The sequence below is a fragment of the Mustela putorius genome, unplaced genomic scaffold (genome assembly GCF_011764305.1).
Source record: "Mustela putorius furo isolate JIRA1106 unplaced genomic scaffold, ASM1176430v1.1 tig00000578_pilon_pilon_pilon, whole genome shotgun sequence".
NCBI classification, from domain to species: domain Eukaryota; kingdom Metazoa; phylum Chordata; class Mammalia; order Carnivora; family Mustelidae; genus Mustela; species Mustela putorius.
The window spans coordinates 2,799,733-2,820,177 of NW_025421422.1; the positions used below are offsets into that span (position 1 = coordinate 2,799,733).

The following is a 20,445-nucleotide window of genomic DNA, read 5'->3' on the forward strand; positions in this document are numbered from 1 at the left end:
CTTCAACATGTTATAAAGCCCCATAACACATTACTATTATTTCTGCTTTACACAGTAAATTATCTTTAAACAAATGGAAAATATGAGGGGGAAATGGCATTTACATGCATCCATATATGTACCCACATACTTGCATTTTAAGTTCTTTCCTTTGTGTAGAGCTGAGGTTCTCTTTGGAATCATTTTCCTCTCACCTGGAAAGATTCTTTTAACGGTTATCTAGGGCACGTCTGCTGACAACAGTATTTTTCAGCTTTTGTTTATCTGAAAATGTCTTTATTTCATCTTCACTTCTGAAGTATATTATGGTTCCTTAAAGAAGTCTAGGGTGACTGTTTTTTTCTTTTAATACTTCAGAGATGTCATTCCATTGTTGTTGGGAATTTTTTTTTTTTTTTTTTTTGCTTGTATTGCTTCTGAGGAGAAGTTAGAAATCATTTCATCTTCGTTCCCCAGTATGTAATGTCTTTTTTCTCTGTGCTTTTCAGACATTCTCTTTATCATGTGTTTTCAACAGTTTGGTTGTAGTGTGCCTCGGTGTGGGTTTACTTCATGTTCATCCTGTATGGACAGGGTTCACTGAGCTCCATGGTTGTATAATTTTCATACTATTAGGAAATTCCTTGGTCATTATTTCTTCAATACTTGTATGCTCTATTCCAGGAATTCAATTACACATGTGGCAAAACACTTAAAATATCCAGAGGACCACTGAGGCTCTATGCGTTTTCCTAGGCCATTTTTCCTTTTCTTCAGTTTGGATGGATTCTCTTGTTCCACATTTAGGTTCTTTGATCTTTTCTTTAGCTGTGTCTACTCTGTTATTAAGCCCATCCAGTAATTTTTCATTTTTCATATCGTATTCTCCCGATCTAGAAGTTTCATTTGGTTCTTTTGGATAGCTTCCATTTCTCCCTTCATTATATCAAATGATCTCTTTTAAAGCCTTGAACATGTTTATTATTTTTTATTTTTAAAGTATAGTTGGCCTACTACATTAGTCTCAGGTGTATAACACAGTGATTTGACAGTTATATACAGTATGAGATGCTCATCATGATAAGTGTAAGCACCCTTTGCCACTATACAAAGTTATTACAATATTATGGACTATATTCCCTATGCCGTACTTTCATCCCATGACTTGCATATTTTATAACTGGAGGTTTATACCTCTTAAATCCCCTTCACCTATTCTTCCCATTTCCTCCATCCTATTCCCCTCTATCAACCATCAATTTGAAATCCTTGAACATACTTATAATACCTGTTGTAAAGTACTTGCCTATTAATTCCATCATGGATATCACTTATTCACGGATTCGTTTATTTCAAGACTTCTTTGGAAGTCTGTTAGAGTGCATGCAGCAGTGCCTTTACCAAGGATGTTTAGTCCTACTTCTGGTCTTTTTAGGCTCTTTACTAAATGCTGTGGCTGTTCAACAAGGCCTTTCCAGTCTGGCCCTGTGGTAGTTCCAGCAGTTTATCGACACAGATCCCAGGTAGTAGTTTTTGTCCCAGGAGTTACTTTTGTCTGACGTCATGGAAACTGATCTTATGCAAATATAGCTTAGGACACATCCAAAGACCCAGAAGATCCATATAGCCTCTTGATTTCTGGAAGTTGTTCTCTTTTCAACTTTTCCTATTGCTGCTCCACAAATTCTAGATATTTCAGACTCCTCAGACTATGATCTATTTTTCTTCCATTCAGTGAGACCACTGGGCGCCATCTGGGTTCCACTCCCTGCACCATAACTGGTTAAGTGGCTCTAGGTAGAACCAGGGTAATTTAAGACTCAATTCTCTATTTCCTCTTTCTCAGGGATCACAGTCCTGAACTGTTTGTTTAATGACTGAAAATGGTTTTTTTCATGGGTATTAGCCAGAGTTATAGATTTTTTTACAGTGGAAGGACTAATTCAATCCTAGTTATTCCATTACGACCAAAGGAGAATTTTTATCCTTTTTCTTTCCTTCTTGCCTCCCAATTTCCTATCTAACACAGTGCTGTTCAATAGAACCTTCTACAATGAAAGAAATATTCTATAATCTCTTCTGTTCAACATGGTAGCCAACAGCCACATGTGGCTATTGAGAAGTTAAAATGTGGCTAGTGACTTCTGGTTTCAGAGTAAAAATGTAAAAAACTGGAAAGAGCATCACTCCATCTTAAAGCAAGAAAAAACTGGACAAAGTACAAATCAGTGTCTTGAACTGATTGGACGATGGAGGTCACAGGGCAGAAAACTAACCTAAAATCTAGATACAAGTAACTTCAGAAACAGGACTGAGCATTTGCTACCTGAGACATATGCTGTCGAACACCATAAAGCCAATAAGAAAACTAAACTAAAAAATGTCAACAAATTGCTAAAGGCTTAATATGGTCTAGCATAATAACATAAAGCTCCTGGAAAATTTCGGCAGAAAGAGGGGTTTCTCCTCCAGCCACTCTACCAGGTTCTCACAGGGAAGAAAAAGAAAAAAGGAATGGGACCCTAAAAAAAGGAATGGAGATGGCAGGCATAGTCTTATGATGCCGAGGACCTAAAGCCTCCAAGGGTCCCCTTGCCTGAGACCCTCTCCTGAAGGGAATTCCTTGAAGAAACTAATCTTCCTAAGACCTATCCCCATCCCAGGCCCTCACCACATCTCACTGGTTATACAACACAGTTTCTCATCTTTGGTACTATCAATATTTGGAGATAAATAATATTGTGGGGGGCTATCCTGTGTATTGTAGGATGTTTATTTTTAGCAACATCCCTGAACTCTATTTATTACATGACAGAAATAAATGAAGCTAATTGTATTTCCAGATGAATTATATAATTATACTAAAAAATGGGAACTAACCCAAGGAACTTGTGAATCAAGCTCTTGAACTTTTGATTATGTACCCTCACATAAAGACAAAAACAGATATAAACAAACACTGAATCCAGTTAGGGAGTTTGTTTTTCATGATGTGAATTAGCACTTCTGAAACAAATTTTGTATATGGAAGGACTGAGAACATACATTGAGGATAACAGAAGTCGGGTTTCTCACTCCTGAATAAAAGGGTTATAAATATGGAAAGAGGAAAGACTAGAATGAACACTCTTATGATTTAGACTGGAATTGGAGGTATTTGCAAGGAGTCATGATTTTTAATACATGATTTTTAATACAGTTAAATGTAGAAATAGCTATAGACATATATGTATGTATTATGTATATATTTATATACAAATGTATGTGCATGTATAACATATATTTCTGATGTGAGCTACACAAAGATATATAGAGACATAGAGATAATATGTATACAACCAGTTTTCCCCATCTTAGTTTACAGAGAGGAATATTGTTAACTCATTAGGAATGAGCACACCTGTAGTTGAGATCTTGATGTCTAAAAACCATTCCCTTCTAAAAGGAACAAGGGATAGTTGGGGAAATGGCTGATTCTGACACCTGGGCAGGAAAAGCAGATTTTGAGCCTGAAACGTCTCATTGTACCAGAAAGTAAAGAAATGCTCCAAGAATAATGGATAATGTCAAAAGGCTACAGGAATCAGGTTAAAAGGGCTCCCAAGTCTGGGACAACTTGAGCATCAAATCAAATTAAATAAAAATAGAAACAGGTTTTTTAACCCATTTAATGAAATACAAAATAAAATGAGAATCCATGAGACCATGCTGATATAAATGAATAAAGGTTAGAAAAGGGAAAGCTCTTCTTTCTGATAAAATGCCAACAAAGAAAAATAAAAGGGATAAACAGGAAATATATGTAATCTAGTCTCAAAATGTATCCCCACAAATTACTTAGAAATTACAAAGAAAAATGTAACTGCACAGTACAGAAACCTGGCAGACCCCCACTGAAAGAAGTGATAAAAATTCACCTGCCTAGTTAGGAGGCCTCCAAAACCATGTGGCCCCTGAGGGTGCACTGAGAAAAGTCAGCATCACTTCTGTGGGATTCCTGTCCCCCAAATGTATAATTGGAATCTAATCATGAGGACACATCAGACAAATGCAAATTCTAAATTTGGGGGTTTCATCAAACCCAAAGAGGAGAATTCCATCGAAGAAATAGCCCACACTCTTCAAAAGTGTGAAGGTCATGAAAGACAAAGTAAGACTGAGAAACTATTCGGACTGAAGGAGGATTAAGGAGACATGAAAAGTAAATGCAATGTATAATCCTGGATTGGATCCTAGACCAGGAAACAACCAGGTAGGAAGTTACTGGGACAACTGACAACATTTGAGTAAGAGCTGTGGATTTAATAATAGTATTGAATTGACATAAATTCCTGACTTTGATAATTGTGCTATATGGTTAGGAAGGAAGGAAGGATGGAAGGAAGGAAGGAGGGAGGGAGGGTGGGTCCTTATTTGCAGTAAATACAAATTGAAGAGTTTAAGGATAAAAGGCAAGTTTTTATAATTTGCTCTCAAAATACTCAAGATGGCGTACCGGGTGGCTCAATCTGTTAAGCATCTGAGTCTTGGTTTTGGCTCAGGTCATGATCTCATAGATCCTGAGATAGAGCCCCATTTCTCTTGAAGATTCTTTCCCTCTGCCTCTCCACCGACTCATACAAGTGTACACCCTCTCTCTCCAAAATAAGGAAATAAATCTTTTTTTTAAAGATTCAAGATAAAAAAAAAATATGAAGAGAGAGAAAACACAATAAAGAAAGTCAGTATAATGATTGAACCGGGGTACAAGGCACACAAGAGTTCCTTGTACTACTTTCTCTTTTTTAAGAGTTTTTAAAATTTTTCCAGAATAATTAACATGCAATGTTATTTTAGTTTCAGGTGAACAATATAGTGATTCAACAGTTCTATTCCTTCCTCAGTGCTCATCATGATAAGTGTACTCTTTGTACTACTCTTACAAGTTTTTTGTGAGTTTGATATTATATAAAAACAGAAAGCTAAAGAAAATGTGCTTCCTCTCCTCTCATGTTTCAGACACAGGACTTAAAGCAGTTGGGTTATAACAATGTAACAAAGTGATGGTGAAACCAGAGAAAGGTAACTAAAACAATCAAAGGAGTGGGATGTAGCACATGGTTATATACTAAAAAGACTAGGCTCTTTTGTAAGTAAAAAAAATAAAATAAAATAATTTTTAAAAAGCAAGAATATGAATGAAGCATTTATAATCATAAACACGATGGCTGAAAACAGATTCATTAAACAGAACACTATAAATACCAAAAGCTTAAAAGTGGCACTTTGAAGAAAGGAAGCATAAATAAAATGGCAAAAAAGAAACTATTTTTAGGGATTTTTCCTACAAACACACAGATTATCCCCTGCTATCTGTTCCCTCCATTGAACACACTGTCCAGTGCCAAGCACACCAACCACTTGGGACTGCAGTCTACTCTCCAGTATTCCCTGGCACCTTGAACTTCTCCTAATGGAACAGTTTGTTTACCAAGAGTCTGCTATGACTGCTCCCAAACCAGTGTGTCACATTTATTTGTTACAGGAATTATAGAAGGTAAATCAATTAACTATGAGCACAAAAACAAAGCTCTTATTTTCCCCCCAAAAAACACAGAATTCTTTATTTTTTTTTTTAAGATTTTATTTTTAAGTTATCTCTACACCCAACACAGAGCTCGAACTCACAACCCTGAGATTGAGAGTCGCATGTTCCACCGACTCGGCCAGCCAGGCACCCCAACAATGAATTTTTTTAGAAAGACAATGAATTTGTGGTGAATCCAATGTAGGTGCAATAACTATCAATTTCTTTAAATCATAAAAATCTAAAGAACTTCTGCACCCAGGTTTCTTTGTAAATGCTGCACTCAATTCTTTCATGTCTTTGAAGAAACTGAACTTGTAAATGGATACAGTTTATATAAGAACAAGTCTGCTGAAATCTAAGGCCCAGATTAAAATAAAAGATCTTGGTTCTACACGTTAAAGTTGTTGGGCATTTTTCATGTTTGTTTTAGTTGAAACAACATGCCTGGATATGTACATATCCTTGCTATGATTTCTATTCTAAATGATTTTTCCCATTAACCAATCAGTTACTGCTGTTGCCTAGTTTTGGTTAAGTTTCAACTTTAATACCTAAGACTAATAACCTGTAAAGGCAGAAGTAATAGTAACAGATTCCTTTTAGAGGGCATGCTAAAACTGAACAGACAGAGAATTGGGCAACCATGCTCTAAGACAACTTCTCGAGCTGTGGTTCATAGGCTGTCCCTGATCTACAAACTGTTTATAACTGGTCTGCAATGAGATAAGCACAGAAATTGAGAGTAAGAAAAGAAACATTTTTATCAAATTGATATATCTATTTAATCTAATTTAAAAATTGTGGCTTGTATATCTATCTTTTAAAAAATTTATTTTGGGGTGCCTAGATGGCTCAGTCTGTTAAGCATCTGCCTTTGGCTCAGGTCATGATTCCAGGGTCTGGGAATCAAGCCCCACATTTGGTTTCCTGCTCAGAGGGCTGCTTTCCTTCTCCCTCTGTCCCTCCCAACTCATGTTGCATGCTCTCTCTCTCTAATAAAAATCTTTTTAAAAAATGTATTTCATTTTTGCTTTTTTTTTTGTATTTTACAAATATGTCAATTTGTGGTGAATTGTTTTTTGTTTTTTATTTTTCAGTCATCTCTACACCCAAGGTGGGCTTGAACCCAAATCCTGAGATCAAGAATCTCACACTCCACTGGCTGAGTCAGCCAGGACCCCTGTGATGGGTTGTTAATTTAAGACTGATCCTGGGTGCCTGGGTGGCTCAGTAGGTTAAGTCTCTGCCTTTGGCTCAGGTCATGATCTCAGGGTCCTGGGATCGAGTCCCGCATCGGGCTCTCTGCTTGGCAGGAAGCTTGCTCCCTCCTCTCTCTCTCTCTCTGCCTGCCTCTCTGCCTACCTCTCTGCCTACTTGTGATCTCTCTCTGCCAAATAAATAAATAAAATCTTAAAAAAAAAAAAAAAAGACTGATCCTTAGCCACAGAATTTGAAAAGCCCTGCCCTAATGCAGGGCAAGCTTTGATGCTCCTATCATGACTACAGACTATAAACAACTATAGAGCTAGGCAAAGTAAGGCCTGAGCTGGCAGGGAAATTCTTGGGAGTTTAGGCTTGAATTACAGGAAATAGGGAACAGATATCCTCTGTCCGCCCACCTCACTAGTTTAGTGACCTCACAAGCTAGCTGGAGAAGACTGGAGGCCAGGCAAAGTGAGAGTATCCTCTGGTACAGATAAGATAAGCAAGCTAAGATAAAGATGAAGAGTAGGGGGCCTAAGGGAGGTTCAGACAAGGACAAAGGAATAAATGTAGAGTAACTTTTCCCCAAAATTCCCTGAACTGAGACAGTTTATCAAATCAGTCAACAAATACTGAGTTCCCATAATACTACAGGCTCTGGATATATATAATGCGCAACATAAAGAGAAATCTTTGCCTTGTGGAGCTTATAACTAAAGGTGAGAAAAAGACAATAAGGAAACTGAACTAATACACATATTTATTTTTCATAATCTAGGACATCATTGATTATTAGAGATATCCCAATTTCAGAGATGTCAAAGTGTGAAACATATATATATTTGCCAAGAAGCAATAAACATGGCAGGAAGTTAGATGGTGCTAAGTTCTGAGGAGAAAATAAAGCAGGGAGGGAAGACAGGCAGGAGAAAAGCCTGCAGGGGTAAGAGAGTGAGCTAAGTGGATAGCTGGGAGAAAAACAAAGGGAAAACACAAAGGCTAGATGGAGACCAGCCACTGCTTTACCGTGCAGAACGCTTTCATGAGGATGATGTGGATCCACTCCGAGAAATCTCTTCCTCCCACATTTACAGGTAACCTTTGCTTCCTTTCAACTATAGGAGAAAGATTTTACTAAGAAATAATCTATCTCAGTATTTTAAATCAAAAGGCAGGCAAAGAATTATTTATCTAGAGAGAAAAAAGACACATTAACACACCACTACACCTAAGTCAGGAAACAGACAGATCCTGCTACTGAATGATTTAACTGGTTGCAAGACTGTCCTCTTGCTAGCAGGGTATCAAGAAGGCAAATAAAAATCTGAAAAAGCTTTAGAAGAAAAACCTAAAGCTCTACAGTTTCCCCCCAAGTACTGGCTGCCTGCTCTGAATTCTCAGCACCCCTGCTTCCAGGGGCTCTTGATACATTATTCAATGTTTTTAATTCACGACAAATTACATCTAAATTTCCTCCCTCATGTTCATTTATGGGACATTTTTATCTTGTCATCTTTTTTCATGTACCGTGCAAGCAAGAAGAGAACATCCAGCACAACATACCCTTCAGAAACAAGCTAATGGCACAATTTGGTGTCAATTTCACAGCTCAGTGAAGTGAAAGTGATCTAGCTGGCCATCCACATACACCTAGGAGGAGGTCTACTGAGAGTGCCCAGCCTTGATGTTACTGTGTCATGCCTACAAGCAAGATAAGTTCAAGCGGAGACATTATGTATTAAGAGAGAGAGAGCAGTTATCATTCAGATGTCCTTACAGCTTGTTAGAACAGAATGTAGAGAGAGAGAAAGCAGGCCAGACCTTCATTTTTATACCGTGGAAAGTTGTTTTTCAGAAGTCATGCTTACATTCACAAATGGCTGGGAACAGTAGCTTCCCTTTGGGGTTTTGATAACATTTAGAGGCAGAAATTTCCTTTAGCAGATACATGAAAACTATGTAACAGTTTTAACGGTTCTCCATGCGTCATGATCGGGGAAAAAAAATATCACAGACTTCCAACTATTTTTAATATAAAACCAAAATGCAGCAGGAAGATTACAGACCTTCTATTATTAACAATTACAGTAATACCAATACTATCATTTATTAATGCACAGTAACGATACCATTTCATCCTTAGGCCACTTCCGTAAAGGGATACATATTAGTGATTTCCCTATTTTATAGATAAGGAAGTAAATCTAAGGTGATATAGTTAATGAATGATATAGTCAAAATTTAAACCCTGTTTTTAGTGGAAGGATTAGACTAGCTAGTCTCCAAGGCTCTTTCCTGATTTTTAACATTTTGTGATTCTTCAAGGAGCTAATCTTGTCTCTTTGCATATAATACCTTATATTGCTACTTACTTGTCTCATGTGTCAGTATTTTATACCCCACATAGACCCTAGCAGAGTTGTATGTGGTAATGATCGCAGTGACCTAGTATTTGCCAACTTTATATGTATGTTAACTCACTAAATCCTCACACCAACCTAAGACATAGGAACTATCCTCATTTTCAAACAAGAAAATTAAGGCTCAAAAGGGCTGAACTGCAGGCCAGTGGTGAGCTCCATTCTTACCCCAGATCCCAGGCTTCAAAGCTCCTCTTACTCCCATTGTGCTATGTGGTCTCCTAGAGGAATGGTAAGGAGAGGGAAGACCAAGGATAGCAAACGAGTAAAAACAGTAAGACAGAAAAAAAGGCAGGGATAGAGTAAATCCAACCAACCATGTGTCCATCCCAGCACCTGGTTGGGAAAATGCCTTTCTTGAAAGTAAACAGCATGCAAACACACACTGAAACCATGAGAAACTACCAGAGCCCTCGCTGAGGACAAGATCTGTCTGACTCTGAACAGCTATGCCAAATAAAACAGAAAAATGATTAAGATCAAGATATGAGGTGCTCTTTCTAAGATACTACTTTCCTGCTAACTGTAAACAATAGACGATACGGCTGCTGGATGCCTCAGGGGCCCACAAGAGACAACACTCAATAGAGATTGTCTCCAGTGACAACACTCACTAAGGAAAACAGACTGTACACTTTGGGTATCTGCACTCTTCAATCAAGGAAAATTGAAGGAGTCACACTGCCGGCCAGTTCTTCAGTATGAACTTTCTCATGATGTGGGTGTGCGAGGCACTGGGATAAGGGATATAATGAGAATCACATGTGATTGTGCCTGAGTGAAGCCCAGAGTTGCTTACAAGGCAGCCCAATTGAGTTCAAGAATCACTAGAGGCTGCCTCGGTGCTGCTCCAGACATTGGGCTGGGCACCTAAAGGTGGCTGAGAAAAGGAATGCAAGCCAGCCTTCTAGCCACTCGCACCAGGAGACGGGGGCAGAAACACTGTTTCAATACAGAGAGAGAAGAGCTCCCTATAACAGATGACATCTCCCCATTTTCTGAGCAAAAGGGGGAAGAGGATGCTAAACCCAGGTTGGGAGAAGAGAAATAGGGAAGGCTTGCTGGGGGAAATGATACCTGACCTAAGTCTTATAAAATGTGAATACCTTTTCAAGGAGGAGAAAGGCTTTGTCAACAAAAGGCACAAGAAGCAGAGGTCAAGGGAAGGCTAAAAATGGTCTGATACTTGTGGATAGCTAACAGCAATTTAGTCTTCTAAAGGTAACAAAGGGGATGAGGCTACAGAGAAGGCAGAACCTGGTCTTGAATGATTTTGACTATCATGAGTCACTGAAAGGTTGAAGCAAGGTAGACACATGGTCAGATTTGCATTTTAAAAACATTTCCCTGCTACAAGCACCTAATAAAATGTTTCTTCTGTGCAAATGAGCTTGGATATTCTCAAGAAATAATATCCTTGTATAATAAACATTCTAAAAGAACTAAGTCACACTGTTTGCTGCCTACTTGTAACAGGGCCTGAGCACCAGTCAGTATCAGTAAGTGGCCTATGATAAATGACCCATTCAACTCTGTAGTAAGGCTGGGGACAGAGAAGGGTCTGAAGTGTCCCTAATGGAAACAGCATGTGTTCTTGTATTTGTATTCACTGAACACACCACATGTGGTGCCCACACATGGCTGAAAACTCCAGGAAACCTTAGAGCCCCCATCTATCTCCCTGACAGTTCTCACTGTAGCCAGCTTAGAAACCAGGGGCCAGGCTGGGGGTTGAATTTACTTTAATCTCTATTCCTTTCTTAGGGTCTCATTTGCCATGGAAAAAATGAGATTTAATTCCAGAGGTGCTCTTTAATTAAGGAGGACATTAGAATTTGAAACAGAACACAATTCTCAACACTGCCAACTACAAAAATATTGTGAAAATGGCCAATATATACCCTACACCATATACACCACTCAAATAAATAGGTAGGGATTTTTTTGTTTTTGTTTTTATTTTTTCAGCTCAATAACTAGTAAAGAGGAAAGACGGAATAAGATCCCTCTTTCTGGCTGCTGCTTTGTCCTTTATAATATACACCCAAGGAAGCCACACTAGACTGCGCCCTCCATTGATGTTTACTTAGGGAAAAAGAAAGGATTCTGCCCAAAGTACCTCATAAACCTATATGGCTTCTAATCCAAGAGGTCAAGAATAAAGGTCCACACTCTCATTTCACATCAAGGTTCTCTTGCAGGTTGTCTCCTAATTCATTTCGCAAAGGATTGATAATTCACTAGTCTAGCTTCTCCACTTTTCCACATAGAGGGAACAAAATGAAAACCTAAAGCACTATGGGGTATTTAATACAGGGAGGATATACAGAACTATACAAACGGTTTTTCCTTTTATATTGTCTATACCATGTGGGTAGATACGTCCTTCCAAACATAAATACTGCACAATTAATTAATAATAGGTAGGACTCGCAGAATAACACGAATTCCTTAATGCCCCCAATTCTCCCATTTGCACTGTATAATTCTTTGTATAGTCTAATAATCTATTCCCAGAAGAAAAACACAATATGACAAACTAAGTACCACAACTGGGAAGTGAGAGCAACATGAAGATTTGAAAGCACAGTTCTTGAAATGAGACAAACCCAGGTTTCACATCCCAGCTCCACCACTCAGGAGCTCTAACCCTGATTCTGCTCATTTGCAAAATGAGGACAAGAACAGTATCTGCCCCACTGGGTAGCTGTGAAGATTAAATAAGTGAATGCACAGAAAGTTTCTGCTTCAGTATCTGGCACACAGAAAATGTTTGATATCTATAAGCTCTAATTATCTTTCTTGTCACTACTTCTCAAAGGGTAGCAAGGCGATTCACCATCCCTGCAGATCTTAGGAGTAGGTAGAACAGAATCTCCCACAGGTCATTAAAAAAAAATACAATCTTCAAAATTAATTTCGAATTATACAAGTAGTACATGAAGACATTCTCCTTTGCCAGAGATAATTTAAGTGCATTCCTCCTTAGAGTCAGAGGGCTGAATGAGATAATGTCTTGCAATCTCTCGTAGCTCGAAAAACTGATGAATTTCCCAAGGACAAGGGCAAAAGGGCAGCACCTCCACCAGGACCCGTAATGCAAGTGGGATTCAGCCAAGCTTCACATCCCCCTGCAGCAGGGTTGTGTTCCCTCTATGGCCGTCTTGAGCTCTCCCTGAGACGGGCAGTCCCTTAATGGTAAACACATTGTCCAGCAAAATGAGAGGATGGATGTGTTTCCAGCTCAGGAAACTTAATAAAAATTCTTTATCTATTTTATTGAAAACTCAGTTCTGAGACATTACCTCAGAGGTCAGGCCTGAAGACCAGCCGCTCACTCACTATTTCATGTAGAGACCAATTCACTGTTCCTCAGAGCAGCATCTTTGAGATTTCATTCCTCTTGTTGTGATTAAAATGAGGACTCTCAGCCACTTAAATATAACATTTCAATTAACATTCAACTAAGAAGTTAATTCTACACATAAGAGAGGTGTCTAATGTAAGTAACTGGCAAATCATGGTCCTGGAAGACAGTCGTGAGATTCATAAACCATTTTCAATATTTCAAAGGCCTCTAGGAAACTGTAAAGTGTGCAATCTAACTAAAATGTCACATTTCTTTGGTGTGCCTTGAATTCCATCAGCACAGTACCGTCATGATGATATTCATACTGATCATTTCAGTGTGATGTTTTTCTTTTTAATGTCTTAGAGGACATACAGAGAAAAGACTATACAGGTGTTTCTTGTTTTATTTATTCATTTATTATATTTCAAAATTCAAAACTCCACTTCACTCTTAAGATTTTAAGCTCAGTTTTCTGATTATTCTCTTTCTACTCTCACATTTAAATAGAGATTGTTTTAAATTCACTTACATGCTTTAAATTACATTTATAAATTTAATATATTCAGTTCTCTTTTGAAGTTCTCTAGTTATCTGACAGAGAAAGAATGTAGGTAATCCTTTTCTTCTTAAAGATTTTATTTACCTACTTATTTGAGAGAGAGAGTGTGAGCAGGGGGAAGGGATGTGGAGAGGAAAGGGGTATAATTTCACAGATTCTGTGCTGAGCAGAGTCTGACTCACGGCTCAATCTCACAACCCTGAGATCATGACTTAAACTAAAATCAAGAATCAGACGGTCAACTGACCGAGCCACCCAGGCACCCCATAGATAATTCATATAAGTAAATGTTTAAATATGATCATTCTTTGGCTCTCTAATATTCCAATATTGTTTATAAACTTAGGCATTCTAATTCAAAATCACAAGTCTAATCAATTACTCAGAGACATATATTAAGAATCCCAAGGCTGACCCATTAATCTAATAAGCCAAATTCTTTTAAATTTTCAAAGTATATATTCCCTAACACAAGAATATCAGTATTTGAATTTGAATCACATCTATATTTCAATACATAATTCTAAAAAGATGCTTACTCACTAAGGAAATGATTATGCCCTCCCAAACAGTATTAAGGCTTATCTTGGGAAGCAATGTTGGGGGTTAAGTTAGCTGCTTGAGGCTGTCTGGTGATTGAGAGACTGGCTGGGATGCCCGCCTACAAAGGGAGATGTCAGGAGCTTACTCCCACCCCCTGATGGCAGAGTGGGCCCCTCTTTGTGGCTGGCATGTAACAGACTACAGAAGCTAGAGAAGGAGGCAAGCCACTAGCCTAGGGCCTGAGTTTTCTAATTTTCAAATCATCATCTTCGTGGCTATGCCCTCGACAGGAAATTGGAATCTGAGTATCACAAAGCAATATCTGACTCAGTGGTCAGAGCTTTCAAGAAACATGGCCATGACAGGTTTTGATTAGCATTAATTTATAAATGGGAGACTGAAATCTTTATGATTTAGTACTGAGTTTGTGGGGTGCCTGGGTGGCTCAGTCAGTTAAGCATCTGCCTTCAGCTTAGGTCATGATCTCAGGGTTCTGGGATCAAGCCCTGCATCAGGCTTCCTGTTCAGTGGGAGTAGCTTCTCCCTCTCTCTTTGCCCCTCCCCAGCCTCCCTCTCTCAAATAAATAAATAAAATCTTAAAAAAAAAAAAGAAGAAGAAGAAGAAGTCCAACTTTTAAAATATGAGAGACTGGAAAGATGTACAAATGGGAACCACAAAAGGCCCTTTAGTAAGGGGAACTTCGGAAGCTATTGGTTTAGACAAAGAGTTGACCAAATCCCACCCACCACCTATTTTTGAAATGAAGCTTAATTGGAACACAGTCACATCCATTAGTTTGTCTATGGCTGATTTTGTGTTACTATGCAGAATTGCATAGTTGCTACTGGCCCAAAAAAACCTAGTCTTTTACTGAAAAAGTTGGCCAGCGCCAACTTTAGAGGAATAGCCACAGAACTGGAAATGAGAACTGGACTCCATACCTGACTCTGACACTGCTGGGAGAAACAAAAATATAATATGTATGAGTTATCAACTAAAAGGTAAAGTGATTCACAAATACACGGTGGCATAGGATTATTAATTAATGGAATCATTTTAATCAATTTATTTAACCTATTTTGAGCTGTGTTTCACAGTCTAATGCAGGGAACCAATGATATGAAAACATGAGAAAGTGTATACTTTGAAATATTAAAAGGGCTATGAGATAGGTTACTTCTACTCCATATCCATTAAAAAATATCCTGAATCAGAAAGCCTCTCCCCCTTTCTCCCTCTCCCTGCCTCAGTATTTCATATTTCATATGATTAAAAGCAAAACAAACACATAACAAGGCCATGAGCATTTATCCTACACTCCCAAGACAACTGGTTATTAGCCACGTCAGCTAGCTGTAAGACATTCTCCACTCAGTTACTAACTTTTTTAGGAGAGAAAATTAAACTGTATTTATACGCAGTGAGGACACAACTCAGAAATAGCCACAAAATTATTCAGTATCATAATTTGTGCATATGAATAAGATGCTACGACTCTCTTTTCAGAAAAGCCCTGGGCCAATATGGAGTGATTCCACTGCTATCTTCTGCTCCAACTCGATTGATAAGGCAACTTCAACAGATTTTCAACAACTCCTGTCCCACTATCCAAGAGTAGCTACAGCCACTGGTTAACATCAATGACAAATCCGTAACCAAAATAAAGAATAAAAGTCCAGTATAGCGGGGCGCCTGGGTGGCTCAGTGGGTTAAGCCTCTGCCTTCGGCTCGGGTCATGATCTCAGGGTCCTGGGATTGAGCCCCGCATCGGGCTCCCTGCTCAGCGGGGAGCTTGCTTCTCCCTCTCTCTCTGCCTGCCTGTGATCTCTCTCTCCATCAAATAAACAAATAAAATCTTTAAAAAAAAAAAAAAAAGTCCAGTATAGCACCATGAGAAATAAGATTGTGAAGTCTCCGATCACCCTTTTTAAACCGCAGCACCAGCTTTTGCAGGCCTGAGTTGAGGATGGCTGCAAGATCAAGAAAGGAGGGGAAGAGGTGGACGATGGTAGGTATTTCTACAAAACCGAAGCCAGATAGTTAAGCTGTAACTGCCACGATTAAACCCATAAATGCAAATGGTGTCTCATCTTCCTAGAAGCATTTATCTAAATGAAACAGCTGAAACCAGAGAGAAGCTGTTCATTTGCAATAAGTTGGATGCTGGGATCTTTTTTTCCCTCATTTCATACTGCCAGGTTCATCTCCATTTAGCCCTGCTGGAGTCTTTGAAAGATGAGGACATTAGGGGAAAGATTCAGGTTTGTGTTCAAAGACCACAAAAGACCTGGCACCATTCTCTGGCAGAAGCGGACTGCAGGGACAGATGTGATGGCCGTTAACTCGCCCAGCAAGCCCCAATCAATGTTCTGCCCCCTGCCCATCCCCCAACAGGAGTTATCAGTTACATAGTTGTTTCAGAAACATAACAAATTCATCACCAACAGTAGCAAGCCAAAGAACAGCATAATGTGGGTATAAAGATACCCAAATATCCACCCTTCCTGTTAAATGCCAAGACAGGATTTAGGTACTCTAGTCCCTGCTCATTCCATAAACATAGTTTGTCTTGCTATCGTTTTCTGAAAAAGTTTACATGTCTACATAAAAATTGTAAAAAAACAAAGTAAAAAAAAAAAACCAATAAAATTCAGAGAATTGAAACAAAATATTAAATTAAAAGAAAATTAAATATTCCTGAGAAGGGAGTGTATATTTCTACTTCTGAGAAATTTTCTAAATATAACTAAAGAAAAAACCACCATATAAAATATCTATATAATTGGGCGCCTGGGTGGCTCAGTGGGTTAAGCCACTGCCTTCGGCTCAGGTCATGATCTCAGGGTCCTGGGATCGAGGCGCGCATCGGACTCTCTGCTCAGCAGGGAGCCTGCTTCCCTCTCTCTCTCTCTCTGCCTGCCTCTCTATCTACTTGTGATCTCTCTCTGTCAAATAAATAAATAAAATAAAATAAAAATATCTATATAATCAAATGACTTTTTATAGGAACACATTTCAGTAATGTAATGGAAACAACTGTTTTGACTTCCAAACTACTTAAAGTAAATGATGTTTTGCATGTTTCAAACTTAAGGGAAATAGTCGTAGTATGGCATTTTCTGGAACTTTTTTTTTTTTCACATTAACATTTTAGTTTATTAATCCTCTCGTGAAAAATTTTGGCTCACTTTTTGCCAGCACCAACATTGGCTTTTGTAGTCCCCCTGACTTTCTTCACTCTGTTCTTGCGTTCTTTTCGCTGTTTTCTTGAGGTCTTTTTCTTCTCATAGAGACCATGTCTTGCAAGTCTATGTTTGGGTTCATTTTTCTTTGCATAATCCAAGGAATCATAAATCATGCCAAAGCCAGTTGTCTTGCCACCACCAAAATGGGTTCTGAATCCAAATACAAATATGACATCTGGTGTGGTCTTGTACATTTTGGCTAGTTTTTCCCGAATTTCTGTATTAGGTACTGTTGCCTTTCCAGGATGAAGGACATCAATAACCATTTGTTTGTGCTGAATTAGTCGGTTGGTCATGAACTTCCTGGTCCAGATAGTTACTGTGTCGTTCATGATGGTGGCTGAGCTCTGGAACTTATTTTAATAACAGATTGAATCTTCAGGTCAGATTTTATTCACATTCCAAACACCAAACCTGCAAGTTACCTAAATCACCACTAGGTAACAATACAATGTCTCTGCAAAGCAATGGCTTCTTGCTCCCTAGCGTCATCTCATACATTACATATTGATTTGTTCACTATATCTTGTGTGTGAATGGAAGCTCCATGGGGCAAGGACATCACTGTCTTTGTCACTACTGTGACCTCAGCACTCAGCACACAATACCTGGCACATAGTAGGAAACCTGTATATATTTGTTGTGTGAGTACATGAATGAACAATGAGGACCTTAACTCCATATGGTGGTAGGGATAGAGGGGCGAGATCTAAGAGCTATAGTTCCTGGTATCTGGCTAGATGAGGCATTGAGGGAGAAAGAGAGGAAGAATCTATGGTAAGAGGTCAGGCTTCCTGTTTGAATGACCAGGAAAACAGTGGCATCATTAAGTGGAATCAGAAATTTATGGAGAGAAGTGAGTTTTGAGGGGAAAGTAATGAGCCCTGGGTTTTTTTTTTTTTAAAGATTTTATTTATTTATTTGACAGACAGAGATCACAAGTAGGCAGAGAAGCAGGCAGAGAGAGAGGAGGAAGCAGGTTCCCTGCTGAGCAGAGAGCCCGATGTGGGGCTCGATCCCAGGACTCTGGGATCACGACCTGAGCCAAAGGCGGAGGCCTCTACCCACTGAGCCATCCAGGCATCCCCTAGCCCTGGTTTTAAAAAGCTTAGTTTGTGTACGTCTGGTAGGCCAGTGGGTATATGAGGAAAGGAAGGGTAAGTCTAAAAATACATTTTTGGTAATAGTTATAATGATGAAAATATATGGGATCATACAAAGGGAGAATGTAGAGAAAAACACAGTGAACAATAAAGTTGAAGAACATCAACATTTGATGAGTGAGTATATCTGGGAAAGCCCAAAAATGAACTGAAAGAATTCAAAGTGCTAAAAGAATCAGGACAGAAAAGCCAAGCAAGGAAGGAGACTATCTCAAACAGAGTGCTCATTCAGGAATACTGAATGTGCAAAAAATGTCTGGTACGCTAAGAGGCTGAAAAGTATCTCTGGGATTTGATAAAATGGCAATCAATCAAGAACCACTGAAAAAAGGGGGTTCGTATATTAAGGAAAGAAAAGACATGCTATAAAGAGTGGCTGAGCCTGGATGTGGACTTCCTCCCACTAAAACACATAGAAATCTCAGATATAACCACATGTTAAAATCTCCCAGGTGCTAAAAACAGAGGAAATTCAAAACCAAAATATTAAATATGGGAGCCAATAGAGTGGTGGTCCAGGGGCCCCCAAATGAGGAAGATTACCTGAATGGGGAGAAGGAAACCTGGCCATAGGTTCACAGAAGGCAGAGAACCAAATGATACCTTTGTATAAAACAAGGACGCTGGAACAGTTCTCTAACCCTCACCCCAGCCAACTCCATGAAGAGGGGACTAGATAACCTGTCCCAGAAAGACTTAAGAAACCTTGTTATCTGTCTTGTTGTATACAAATATCATACCCAGTTAAAGATTGAAATCCTGGACTATGTGATACACAGCTCTTTTTTTTTTTTTTTAAAGATTTTATTTATTTATTTGACAGGCAGAGATCATAAGTAGGCAGAGAGGCAGGCTGAGAGAGAGAGAGGAGGAAGCAGGCTCCCTGCTGATGCAGGGCTCAATCCCAGGACCCTGGGATCATGATCTGAGCCGAAGGCAGAGGCTTAACCCACTGAGCCTCCCAGGCGCCCCTGATACACAGCTCGAGTCTGAATTTAAACTTGCCAAATTTTGGGGCACCTGGGTGGCTCAGTGGGTTAAGCCTCTGCCTTCCACTCAGGTCATGATCCCAGGGTCCTGGGATTGAGCCCCGCATTAGGCTCTCTGCTCAGGGGGGAGCCTGTTTCCTCCTCTCTCTCTGCCTGCCTCTCTGCCTACTTGTGATCTCTGTCAAATAAAAACAAAAAACAAAAAACCTACCAAACTTTATGGAATCTCAAACCAAGAAATCCACATTAAGAATAAGTTCTAGGGGCACCTGGTGGCTGTCAGTTGTGTGTCTGCCCTCTGTTCGGGTCATGATTCCAGGGTTCTGGGATCGAACCCCAAGTCAGGCTCCCTCCTCAGAGTGAAGCCTGCTTTTCCCTTTCCCTCTGCAACTCCCCTTGCCTGTGTCTGCTCTCTTACTCTGTCAAATAAATAAATAGAATCTTTAAAGAAAGAAAGAAAGAAAGAAAGAAAGAAAGAAAAGAAAAGAACAGAACAAGTTCTAGATCAGGGAAACATCTTAGTTTCTTCAGCAGAAGCCAGTGCAAAGCCAATCTGCAGAAAATCTTCCACAGTCACTCCTAATATAGATGATTGCACCATTTGAAAAAGGCACAGACCACACAAGAAAGACGTTCTCCATGAGGACATCACAAGACACAAAGAATTAAGAACCTGGACCCCTGATATGTGACATAATTTAACTGTGGTTGTCATTAGTGCTAATACCAAATATCTCCAGCCCTATGCCTTATAGACATGAAATATCACACCTCTTAGCCCACTTGTAGGTGAGTAACGTGTTAGTTCCAGTATAAGGCCCTCTTTTCACTCTCACATGGTAACCAGTGTTGCTCAAGATGGTGGCTGATCTTTCAGTGTGGGTCTCTGAGTGACTACAATGAACAGAGAGTCTCTGATACAGCATTAAAAAAAAAAAAATGCACCTTTGTAGTGCTAAACCACTAAGATCTGGGGCTAACTGGTTATGATTGTAGGATAACCTAGCCTGTCCTGTCTAAAGTGAGTTTGGTTTAGAAAAGTTTATAAAATAAATATTTCAACATGATTAAAGAGGTTTTTTGTTTGTTTGTTTGTTTGTTTGAATGACTACAGAGTCAGAAAGTGTCAGTATTAGCTGTAGATTATGTTTTTGAGAAATATGGCCCACATTGGCGGTAAAGAAATAGCATAGTAGCTTAAAAGGGACACAAGGTCAAGGGAATTTTATTCTAAAATAGAAGAGACTGAGGAGCCTGGGTGGCTCAGTGGGTTAAGCCTCTGCCTTCAGCTCAGGTTATGATCCCGGGGTCCTAGGATTGAGCTCCACATCTGGCTCTCTGCTCAGCAGGGAGCCTGCTTCCCCCTCTCTCTCTGCCTGCCTCTCTGCCTACTTGTGCACTCTCCCTGTCAAATAAATAAAT

General features: G+C 39.2%; 2 protein-coding genes across 7 annotated transcripts in view; both read right to left on the minus strand.

The window, feature by feature from the left end:
* Nucleotides 1-20,445, minus strand: part of TTC28 (tetratricopeptide repeat domain 28) — a 641,796-nt gene that overhangs the window by 234,813 nt on the left and 386,538 nt on the right. The gene's annotated exons all lie outside the window — the stretch shown is intronic.
* Nucleotides 16,794-17,218, minus strand: LOC101692006 (40S ribosomal protein S24-like). The gene has a single exon (XM_045081544.1). The coding sequence runs from the start codon at nt 17,201-17,203 to the stop codon at nt 16,811-16,813; it is 393 nt and encodes a 130-aa protein (XP_044937479.1). The 5' UTR covers nt 17,204-17,218; the 3' UTR covers nt 16,794-16,810.

Bases quoted from the DNA above. Each gene is read 5' to 3' on its own strand.
- LOC101692006 (XM_045081544.1), bottom strand. From the start codon at position 17,203: ATGAACGACACAGTAACTATCTGGACCAGGAAGTTCATGACCAACCGA.